Source organism: Coffea arabica, chromosome 1e (assembly GCF_036785885.1).
Source record: "Coffea arabica cultivar ET-39 chromosome 1e, Coffea Arabica ET-39 HiFi, whole genome shotgun sequence".
NCBI classification, from domain to species: domain Eukaryota; kingdom Viridiplantae; phylum Streptophyta; class Magnoliopsida; order Gentianales; family Rubiaceae; genus Coffea; species Coffea arabica.
The window spans coordinates 48,454,214-48,466,107 of NC_092311.1; the positions used below are offsets into that span (position 1 = coordinate 48,454,214).

At 36.1% G+C, this 11,894-nt stretch overlaps 2 protein-coding genes across 5 annotated transcripts; both read right to left on the minus strand.

Moving 5' to 3' along the window:
* Positions 1 to 268: 268 nt before the first annotated feature.
* Positions 269 to 5,146, minus strand: LOC113709661 (mitochondrial hydrolase YKR070W-like). 3 transcript variants are annotated; one of them, XM_027232499.2, is made up of 12 exons: positions 4,788 to 5,146; positions 4,531 to 4,649; positions 4,229 to 4,264; positions 3,914 to 3,987; positions 3,702 to 3,742; positions 2,551 to 2,622; positions 2,290 to 2,440; positions 1,496 to 1,591; positions 1,336 to 1,403; positions 1,052 to 1,247; positions 886 to 969; positions 269 to 582 (listed from the first exon to the last, which is right to left on the minus strand). In XM_027232499.2, the coding sequence occupies exons 1-12, from the start codon at positions 4,913 to 4,915 to the stop codon at positions 523 to 525; spliced, it is 1,125 nt and encodes a 374-aa protein (XP_027088300.2). In that variant the 5' UTR covers positions 4,916 to 5,146; the 3' UTR covers positions 269 to 522. The 3 variants fall into 3 exon arrangements, with proteins under 3 accessions (XP_027088300.2, XP_027088286.2, XP_027088292.2); XM_027232485.2 differs by having other exon boundaries at positions 2,254 to 2,440; XM_027232491.2 differs by lacking the exon at positions 4,229 to 4,264 and having other exon boundaries at positions 2,254 to 2,440.
* A 1,636-nt stretch (positions 5,147 to 6,782) lies between these two features.
* LOC113709694 (mitogen-activated protein kinase homolog NTF6) lies at positions 6,783 to 9,256 on the minus strand. 2 transcript variants are annotated; one of them, XM_027232543.2, is made up of 6 exons: positions 8,949 to 9,256; positions 8,687 to 8,816; positions 8,348 to 8,485; positions 7,623 to 7,955; positions 7,270 to 7,465; positions 6,783 to 7,172 (listed from the first exon to the last, which is right to left on the minus strand). In XM_027232543.2, exons 1-6 carry the CDS (start codon positions 9,119 to 9,121, stop codon positions 6,997 to 6,999), a joined length of 1,146 nt encoding a protein of 381 aa, XP_027088344.2. In that variant the 5' UTR covers positions 9,122 to 9,256; the 3' UTR covers positions 6,783 to 6,996. The 2 variants fall into 2 exon arrangements, with proteins under 2 accessions (XP_027088344.2, XP_027088351.2); XM_027232550.2 differs by having other exon boundaries at positions 7,282 to 7,465; positions 8,949 to 9,236.
* Between the last annotated feature and the right edge of the window lie 2,638 nt (positions 9,257 to 11,894).

Genomic DNA, 11,894 nt, shown 5'->3' on the forward strand with positions numbered 1-11,894 from the left:
ACACATTTAAGTGCTACAGTAATCTCTCAACCAAACTTCTGATTTACACATTTAAGTGCATCCTCGGCCATTTGAAGGTTGTAATCATCAATCTGCAATGAATCACTTAAAGTTTTTGCAGGGAAAAAAAAAATTAACGCCTCCCTTGCAATTGAGAAGCACTTGGTTAATCATCACTTCCAAACAATTTTTGTGCAAGACATTACCCCACAATTTTATTGCTAAAAGGTTCCAACTTTCACTCGAAATGTTATGGTGATAAAAGTACTAGTGGAAAATCTAGAGCATGCATAGCAATTTTAAAAAATAGAAGAATATCTTCCAGAGAGGAAAAAAAGGCAAAAACATTTTCAGCAGCCAAAAAATATTCGCCAGATCCAGGTTATATCTGGTTACTTTTGTCTCTTTGGTTGTAACGAATCTATAACGCTAATATCCTTTCAGAATCTGTATGCCCAGTGTACGTAAGCAACCGGGCCAAGAATGCTCTGACCTTTGGAGATAAATTAAGGTTAATGAGATCTAAGATGTATGCTCTTTCCTCAATATGTAATCGACGGCCTCTTCCACAGAGTTGACCACCTGCACAATAAAAATATCATATGCATCTCCTCTAAAGTCAGCGTGGAAAAATAAAGGTCAAAGTCACCATTTAGCTGAAAGGAGTTAAAAGTATCTTGGTCTTGCACCAATCTACTGTACTAACGACATTGGCCTAATACTGAAACATTTGATTTGTTTTCTAGACATTGTTTAGTAACCTTTTCTGAGGAGTAAATATTTTCTTTCTTAGTAGTGGGTGAAGAGATGGGTGAATTGAGTTCTTTCACATGTCACTGTAAAGTAAAAATCTGCAAGCACTTGGAGCAGAATTTATTCACTGACCAGATCTGCTGGATAATCAGCATGATTTCCAATTCCTTTGAAAACCCCCGTCCTTGTCAAAATTGAAACCCAAGGATGCCCTGCCTGGAAAGATCAGAAAAGTTCATGCACTCTTCTCGAACAATCTGATGAACCAACTGAAAAGTAATTCATCAGAAAATTATACCTGCTTTGCTCCGTTGATGTCAACTGAAGGATTATCTCCTATCATGTATAGCCTTTTGAAAGGCTGCATTTCACCACTAGACTGAATGTTATTGTAAGCAGATTGCAGTACTTGAAGCAACACGTTTTCAGCATTCTTAAATACAAATGGATTTGGTTTTCCATAAGATGTGTACTCCATATTATTAGTGTGTATTCTGCAAATAAAAACTGTCTTAGCACATCATAGGACAGATTGTATTTGATGTCATAAAATCCTGATGGAAGTTTCTCTTAAAGCCTTACCTGTTGAAGATAGACTCCAATGCAATCCTGAAAGCACCCATGCCAAGACGCTCAGCAGGAAATAATGCCTGTGTCATGCCGCACTTCATTAGTGTTTTGCCAAAGTTCTTGCTAATTTAACTAACAATAGCCTGTGTAAACTCTTATGATAGGAGAAAACCTGATATGCAATATCATCATTTGCAAAGAATAGAGGTGGTTGATGTGCAATTTCTTGTCCCGGAAGACCTCCAGTACGGAGAATGTCACATAGAACCTACATTTTGGCATCCAAATTCTTAGACTTAAGGAGCTTCACTGCTATATAATTAAACAGCAAGCTAGCTAAAAGAATGGAATGGCTTTCTGAGATCCACTTTCATGGCAAAGCCCACGTGTTAAACTAAAATAGAAGCAACTATCAGGACGCAAAGTACATGGTAGCCCACTAGAGTTACTGGGATGCAGGATGGTTATCAAACCTAGCATATAAATTCGGAATTCTTACTCAAATAACCATCCGAACATACTAAATCAAATAGTAAATAATAACAGAAGGAGATTTATGCTTTGCCCAACCATAAAGTATGATGCATTTAGTGCTTATCAAGGATGTTCCTCCTTCAACTACCCTAATTTCTTTCCTGTGTTATACCTACATCCATTAATAATTTCTTGTCCCATCACATAACATGAACCAAACATTTGAAGATGAACAATTACTCCAACTAATAAGCCTTTAAATTTAAAACATGGAGAATAACACCTAACCAGTTTGAATCTTTTGATTTGCAATTTTTTCTTTAAGCAAATGTAAGTTTCCAAAGTGCCTTTTAACTACCTATGCATGTAATTTCAATATCCCGTATATATATTTTTTAGAAATGAGACAGACAACAAAATTACAACCATATAATTCACGGATAAAACACAGAAAACCTGAATGTCCCTGCTCCAGTCAACAGGATCACTAACAATGAACACTGCCTGCACTCTCTGAGAGCAAGGATCAGTTCTTAGGGCCATTTCTCTATCAGTTGGCTGCATTTTTGTCCATTTCTTATATTGAGCCAAAGGATCGATGTTTGGAAAGCAAGATGCATAGTCGTCTATGGAAAGAACATTTCTGAAAATACCATGAATAAGGAAATCAGAGGTTTCAAAGAGGGATATTTATGGAGATCATACATTCCAGTGAAAACAAACAATACCAAGACATTGATACCGAAGCCTTACTTAAAGCCATACTCAGACATGACTCTTCCAGGTTCTCCTTTTCCAACAGCAACAATGAGATCATCCTCATATCTGTAAGAAATGGATAATTGAGAAAGCATAGGTAAGAAAGATATTAGAAGCTATGAATGCAATGGGTGTGCTTCACAACCACACTACTGAAACGCAAATGCAATCACATATGTGATGCTTCAGTTACCTTCCTGTTCTAAGAGACGAGATTGATAAGTTCACCAAATTTCTACAATAGATGACTTATGTGTGTGCATGTAAACAGCATTTTGTGTCCAAGTAAAAAATTCATCTCATAAAATCCTAAAATGCTATTTATGGCCATTGCATGGAACCAATATCCAGATTCTTGTAAAGGTAAAACTTCATCTTCAAAATACATTTATCGAACTGGAGAGGATAGAACAAAACTATAGGATCAGAAAATTTTGTTTATACAAGATGGTAACATTCACCAACCAATTTGCAGCATTTGGATCTATTATTGCGTTCGAAAAAAATAGTTGGGGTAATGTAACTGTTTTAAGAAACAAGTTGGACATACTCTAACCATACATGAAGGAATAAGCCCAGGCCTCTTCCAGATTTAAACAAATCAACCTACATCAATTTGTTAGGAGAAAGCTTCATGTTTTATACAATTAAATGCATCCTGACATTTTAAACTTCTGTAAACAAATGTATTGGGCTTGCAAGCGAAATAATTAAAACACTGCATTTGAAATAGTATTGAGTAAAAGCAGTTACAGCAGCAAAACAAAAGCTAATCAAGCTAAGTTGTTTTTTTGGCTTCGTTTCCTTTCAGGGTAGCATATCTTTCAAATGATTTAACACAACAATATTATTTTAAATGCATACATCTGAACAATAGGCAGCAAATGCAACCACAATATGGACATATTATTTTAAATGCATACGCCTTCATGTGCTAATAGAGTAATCAACGAAATCATTTATCCACAAAAGTTAGTTGACATTAACAGGCCCAATTGTTAACACATATACCACATAGCACAAGTATCATACGAATATCAGAATTCTGATACAACTCCTTCCTCTGCTAAAAAATCACACATATTCACCTATGCTATCAAATGAATTTCCGGTGACATGGATAGCTGTTTAGTTGTAACAAGCACCTTTTAACAAGTTCTCTGAATGGAGTATGGCCCTGTATAACCTGCAGCATGATTCAGTTGAAAAATTGTTATGACCAAAAGGCCTCTTTGACAGCAGGATGCAAACAATACGTGTAGAACTGAAAAAAATTCTAAGCTCCTGATACTGATATATACCTCAAGATAGACTAAGTTCTACATTCTAAAAGCCACGAGCCAACTAATAACAGTACCTGCAAGGGCAAAATATCAACACCCAACTGTTTGCTTAACTCCTTGGCTCTTTCAGATTCAGGAACTCCACCTCCTATTACAATGCTGAAACAATAAATCTTCAGCAGCACAATTATCCATTTCATTAGCCAACGTAATGTATAACATACTGAGCCAAAGTAGTCCAATGTAAAGGTGAGGAAATAATAAACCAATCACCAAAATCTCTAATTACGGAATATAATTGTTACTTTAACTAGCCAATAAGCATCTCATTGCTTCACGAAGACTTTATGCAAGAAGAAATTAATAATATGAGACATGCATAAACATACCATTTGTCAGAAAAACATAAGGAACCTTCAAAGCACCTGGACACAAAGCACATTTAAAAAAAAAAAAGCAAATGAGATGAAGGATTTTTTTTAATATACATAATTGTTAACACAATGAAATGCCGAAGGACAATAGATTGCAGATAGCCATTGAAATATCATTCTAGGCTATGTAAAAAAGTTCGTGTGAAATGGTAAAATAAAATGAAAGGTAATCAAGAGAAAAATATGCTCTATGAAACCGAACTCGAAGCAATTTAAAAAAAAAAAAAAAGTCGATGTAGTGTTCTCTAACTCTCAACTGATTGAGCAGGAATTTGCAGAGTGGTAGTAGAGACGCCTGAGAGCTTGAGGAGAGCCGCCGGTGGAAGTTTCGCCCCGGAGAAGGACGCCGTCAATGTCGAAGGCAATGCCAAACGATCTGCACAATAACAAGAATAACAACAATAACAATAATAAACAGAAAAAAATCAGCGTGGAAATTCTATTAGCATAATATTTACACAGAAATGCGAGGAGCTATGCATAGAGCAATAAGAGTGGAGGAGATTGAAAATACGGTGGTTGTGTGGGAGCGTGAAGCCAGCGAGAAAAGAGTTTGGGAAGTGCCGAAGCTTTTGTGCCACCATTCAGTTCACTCTTCAGTGAAGAATTGTTCCTTAGGATTTGGAGAAGCAGCCTCATCATCTGCTTCTTCTATTCACATTCAATGAATCAGAAGAAAATAGAAAGATTCATGAGCAGACTCTCGCTAGGTTTTCTTTTCTTCTTCTTCTAATTTCTATTATTAGTAGTATATAAATTTTTGGTGTTCATCCCGTCGAGTGTTCAATTCAGGTCCGTCCTCCGGGAAAGGGGAAGCGCATACCTGTTCCGAGGACTAAAACCGGCTGGTGCAAATGTTTTAACGGAAGGAAAACCGGTAGATTTTGTATTTAATAAAAATTAAATATTTGAGTCGTAGAAATATTTGAGAGTATTAATTTTTGTTAAATATAAAACCAATCAGTTTCCCTTTCGTAAAACTATTAATGTAACACTTTTTTCAATTTTAGTTACAAATATTTATGTATTTAACATAAATTAAATGATTCAGAATAAAATGCCCATAAAGAGTCAATACTTTACTTAACTAATGGATGAAAGTCATAAAGAATTAATATTTTATGGGCCATTTATTTTTTAAAAATATTTAATTTATATTAAATAGATAACCTACCAATTTCCTTTTTGTAAGAATATTACTATAACACTTTTTGAATTTTACTTACAAACATTGATATATTTATCATAAATTAAATGTTTGAAAGTAAAATATCCATAAAGAGTTGGTACTTTAAATGGGTAATGCGTATTTGCCCATAAACTACGCCCCCTTAAAGTTTATTAATTGTTAATTGATTTGTAGTACTTTGTCATTCATTGGACATATAGTACAAAAGGCAAATCTAGTACAAAATTCTAATTTCACTCCCTTAAACAATATTTTAATCGTTTTGGACTAAATTTGCAAAAATTAGTAAGTTCAGGGAGGTTAGTGCAATTTTTCAAACCACAGGGGAGATCAGTGCAAGTGTCAGAAATTTCAAGGGAGGTTTCTGCAATTATCCCATTTCTTAAAGAAGATGAAAAATGGCCTTGTTTGATAATCAAGTTTTTTGCCATCGGGGTGCAACTCACCTGGTCGTGTCGTTTGTTTTTATAGCATCGACCACGGTTCGACTCTCCCTGAATTAACGCCTTGGGCATCCTAAGGGGTGGGTTCTGTTCAGCCGTAGGGGATTAGTTTGGGTGATTCCAAGATATCCCTGTGTCGACAAAAAAAAAAAAAAAAAAAGGTAATCAAGTTTTTGGCCAAGTTTATCTGCTATAAGTTTTTTAATAATTTTAGTTACAATAGTTTCAAAAAAAATTTCAAAATTTTTAACGATACACTTTAAAATATTCAAAAATTTACACACTTTAAAAAAAATTTTACAACTTTTACAGTAAACTACAATAAAGGTTTAGACAAATATCCAAAACATTCACTTGCAAAACAGGGATGTATCACTAAGAATTTGACTGTTCAACCATCTCAACTATAATATATTCAGTTGGGGATATAAGCATCTAAATTCATACTATAAAATTGCACCTTGATTTTGTCTTTGCTATCATAGTGGCATGACGAATTGGCCAAGGATTAGTTTATAATGCCAAGACTCACTCCCCACTAGATTTGACCTGCGGTGCTTTGTTATCATCTGGAAATTTCTGCTTCTCATTGCTTGTTTCTCCTTGCCTTCTTCATACATAGTAGATGATATTCGAAATCCACTTAATTGTTGTTCTATATTTTTGCCATTAAGGTGAGGGCGAGGGGAGTTAACACAACTTGAAACAGGTATTGGCACTTCTTAATTATTCTACAGCAGTATTTTGTGTTCCAACAAAAATGGATGGTTTACGGGGAGAACTCTTGGGTACAAGCGTAAGAGCATTGGTTCCCCAATGACAGACATCACCACCATTTGCTTTGTACATATACAAACAGCGCAGATTACAACACAAGTAAAAGTTAAAAGGCAAAAGATTTCACATCACAACCGGCTTCATACATACATACAAGGTATTGAGTATTCAGTTTGAACTCTGTATAACTCTTGATTTATGTAAACTGCCTTTCAATCCACTGCATATTGCCTAACCTGCCAACCAAAACTCGCAAATCCATGAAAATTTTGTGAAGGAAGCCAACAGACCAATGCCTAAACGGCTTCTGTCTTCTAGGACTCCGTTTTATCCGGGTTGAACTTTGCAGACTCCGTCCAGATGAGCTCGCTTATCTCTTCCTCACTCAATGACGTCTGTTCAAAGTCGAAGATGAAAGGGGATGGACATGTAGGCTCCTCATTTATCTCATGTAGACTTGATAGAAACGGATGATTCAATGCTCCCTCAACTTCATCAAACAGAAACAGTAATGCTAAGAGAAGTACCAATAGCTAGTTTACTTAGTCGTAATAATATGTGAAAGCATCGTAACAATCGTCAAGTACCAGGAGGTGTACCAGTTATGCGTTTAGATGGATCAAATACCAGCATTCTCTCTGCAAGATCAATAGCAACAGGGGACACGTCTGGAAATTTGTGGGAGAAAGGTTTCTTTGGAAAGATGGGAAGCTTCTTCACATACTTCCTCGCATTCTCACTCCGCAGGAATCCAAGATCTTCATCATCTGGGGACCCCAATAGCTGCCCTTCCCACCAACGCATTAGTACAAAGATTAAGCAAAATTACAAGTCACTTTGTTAGCAATTCCAGAGTCATGTAAAAATCATACTAAATTAAACACCATAATAGGAACCCTAGTTTAAGGTCCCAAAAAATTGAAGAATGAAGAAAATGTACCTCCACTATAAGCCCCAGTTGCTGAGCGTAGTCTCTACCTGGAAAGATAGGTTCCCTTTTAAAAATCTCCAGCAAAATGCAGCCAACTGACCAAATATCAATTGCCGTAGTATATTCTGAACAATTCAACAGTAGCTCAGGAGCGCGATACCACCGAGTTACAACGTACTCGGTCATATAGTCCGTTTCTGTGGTGGTTCTTGCAAGGCCAAAGTCACAAATTTTGAGGTCACAATTGGCATTCAGAAGCAAATTACTGGGTTTTAGATCTCGATGCAGAACATTGGCAGAGTGTATGTACTTCAGTCCCCTTAATAACTGATATAGAAAATACTGCCAAAATCAAGACAAAGATAGTTTAAGATTCAGCATTCACCAAAACCACAGTAAAAGGGAAGCATCGGACACATGAAGGCCAACTACTGCAGAAATTGTTTTTCAAGTACAAGGAGCAATAACGCAAAGATGACAACCATCAGAGGGATAAATAATACAAACACGGCCTGAACTATGTCATTTATATACCAGAAGGAATTCCATCATATATCAGAACGAATATCATCGCATACCAGTACCTCAGAAAGTCAATATCATGGTGGGAATCCTAGTAAAGAACAAGGAGGACCGCGTAAGAGAGGTAGATAAAAACGAAATCTTCCTTATAGCCACTTAGTCGCATGACAGAATCAAATAAACACAAATAATTACAATGTGACCAAACTCACTTGGCAGTGATCCTCTGTGAGTGCTTGGGGAGAACATATTATCTGATGCAGATCAGTATCCATTAACTCATAAACAATGTAAACCTCATTGAACTTTTCCTTCTCCGGAGGCCTTATTATATCCTTAATCTTGATAATCTGCAGAAAGAAGAATCAGCTAAAACAACTTATAGGTTCCTCCTATAGCCAGACAATAGATCAAAGAATTATCAACGAGAAGGAAGCTTAATGCCATAAATAACCCATTGATACCAAATCAAACAAGATAAATTGAATCAAAATGACCACTGATTATTTATATCACTTCAAATAAGCAAAGAAATCCAGTTTGAAAAGTACATTTTCATGATCCATATGGGTAAGAAGCTTGATCTCGCGAAGGGTCCGTTTGGCATCAATCCTATTATCAAATGCATTCCCAATTTTCTTGATTGCGACTTCTTCCTTTGTCTCAGAATTAGTTGCGCAACTGCAATCACAACACAAAAATCGGGAGTTTCAGGGACAAGATAATACCATTGATTGTCAATTTTCTCAAATCCCCATTTGCCAGATGATAGAATTTTGACGCATCAGCAGCGAAGAGGGAAAAGGAAATTACCAAACGATGCCATAAGCGCCACGGCCAACGGGTTGAATAGGGGGAATGTACTTGGAGGTGACCTCAAAGAGGTTTCCCAGCACACTGTACTGGACATATTTTCCGCCGTGAGTTGGGATGCCTTTTAACTGTACGATGGTTTTGTTGTTTTCGTTTTCCTTGTCATTTTCCATTCCCTTTTTCGATTTGATTCTGGGAATTGGATTCGGAGGAAATACTAGTGGTTGTAACTTGTTTGTTGCAAGTTCTAAGCTGTAACGCTCGCTCCTCTGAGCTTTCTTTTCGTGAACACTGAACACTGAACTAAGTCTAAGTGGGCAGAGCTAAGCTAATTAAAAAGTAAAAAGAAAAAAGAAAGAGAGTGGGAAAGCGAGGGAGGGAAAAGAGCGTGCTTTCGAGGGATTTGAGTCGGGAAAAGGGGGCCGTGGGGGCCATTTTCACATTGTCTGGCCTTAGCAATTGCCAATTAGCATCTTTTCAACCTTTCGGGCTTGTCCGGTTCTGCACTTTGAAATTCGAACAGGTTTTCCTTCTTTCTTTTTTCTATTACATCCATGGCCTCTTTTTCTTTTTCTTTTCTTTTTTTTGATAATGACATCTGTGGTCTCTTAGGGCCCTAAAAAAACTGGGGACCCTTTTGGTGTCATCCATTCGAACATTAATTCATTTTTGAAAGTGCTTTTTGACTCCCAGGTTATAATAAAAATTGAGAAATGAAAATGAAAGGAATGATTCTCTAGACGGATTATAGAATTTTTCAAGGAGCTAATTCATATTGAGCTTATTCGAGATTCGTTTGTCAACTAATGAAAAGAATATCATGTTCATTTTTCAGCTTAATTTGTAGTCGGACTCAATAATAAGAGACAAACTTGCAACTTACATATAAGAAAGATCAGATTTCCTAGAGCAGTACAGCTCGACTATACGAAAGACTTGAACCATTTGAGCTTGGCTGAAATCATATAACCAGGAATAATCAAATCTAACTCAAGAATAACCTTTGAACTTGTTTAAAATATTACTAGTAATTGAGCTTGGCTGAAACTACAAATGGTTGTAGATATGGTTCCAAGTTGTTGACCAATTTGGCTTCAACCGGAGCTTTGTGCCTGCATCAAACATGAGTTTTAGTTTGCAAAGTGACATTTTCACTGTGAGTATAAATTTATACTCTCTTCGTCCCATATATTTAATCATGTTTGAGCATATATGCTTTTTATGCATGGTACAATCTATCAAATAGTTTTTGCTTTTGTTCGATTTTTACCCTTAATCATGTGCTGGTAAAAAAAAAAAAAAAAAAGTTGACAGCAATCCCATCATATTTGTCTTTATGTATCATTAATGAAGGATATAAGAAAAATTTCAGAGTATAATAAAGTAATTAGAAATGTCAAACATGACAAACACTTTTGGACAGTCAAAAAGGGAAAGTATTAACACTTCCAATGTGACAAAGGGAGTGGAAAATTTGTAAACATTTTTCTTGTAAGTTTACCATTTTGAGTAGTTGTTGAATGGTTGTTAAAAATGGAGTTCATTTGTTTGAATACTAGAAGGAAACCAACAGAATTAGTAATAACTCTTGACAAGGGGGGCTTGAATTTATAGTTGTTTCTTTTTTATGAATTCTTCAAAGTTCAGAATGAATTCTTCAAAGTTCAGAAGAGGAGGAGGCGGCGGGGGTTTGGGAGACGGAGTTCGTAGTGTGCAGCAGATGGCAAGAAGGCGTTTGCCGACGAAGCGCTCTTGTCTGAAAACCGTGTTATGTGGTTCCTCACGACTCTGGCACGCTTCTAGATGCGCCAAGCCATCATCTTCCAATATTCAAGATGGGATTTTTCGCTTTTATTGAAGCAGTAAAATTTCTTTCTGCTGGGTTAGAGAGACGGGCGTCAATAGAATTCACATCACAGGCAAGTTTAAGCCAGGTACAACTAGACTCGAATAATGCAATAGCAAGTCAATGCAGAAAAATAAAATTAGAAAAACATAATTGAAGGATCGAGGAAATTCTAGAAGCCTAATCAAAGCTGCCAGTGTGCAGAATTTGGTTATGCATCGTTTGGCCGTGGCGCTTATGGCATCGTTTGGTAATTTCCTTTTCCCTCTTCGCTGCTGATGCGTCAAAATTCTATCATCTGGCAAATGGGGATTTGAGAAAATTGACAATCAATGGTATTATCTTGTGCAGAATTGTTTTGGAATGGGACCCCTCCCCAATCCCCCGCCCCGCTGCCTACAAACTCCCCCCTCTCCCGCCCCATCCCCCGTCCCCCGCCCCGTCCCGCTTCCCCGCAGGGCTAATAAAATTTTTTTATATAATTTTATTATGGTTAAATTTTAGCAAATAATCAAGTACTAAAATATCAACACATCATCAAATTATTATTCATTGTAATTTTACAATTGAAACTTATAAAAACAATCAAATAAAAATTATTTGAATACAATCCAACATGATGAAATAAATATAACTAAACTAGTCAAGTTTTCACTTTTGATACAAATACAATCACTAATTCATTATTGTACTTGTGCTTTTTTTAAGAAAAAAATGTTATTGTATTAAGTGTAATTAGGAATTTAGTATAAATGTATTAGTAAATTTAGTATAACCAATTAATAATTTGTATTAGTACACATATATAATTATTAGTATAATTAATAATATCAATTATATTATATATACTAATAGACATTATATAATACATATAACTAATAATATCATTATCATAAGTTTGTAACTAATTAAATTATATATTATATATACAATTATATACATATATATTTTATATATTTATTTTTTTAAAGCGGGTGGCGGGGCGGGGGTACACTCCCCCGCCCCGTTTCTAAGCGGGGGGAAAAAAATTCGCCCCAACCCCCTCCCCATTAGCCCCCGCCCCCATTGCCATCCCTACATACAAGCCCCTATGAGGATAG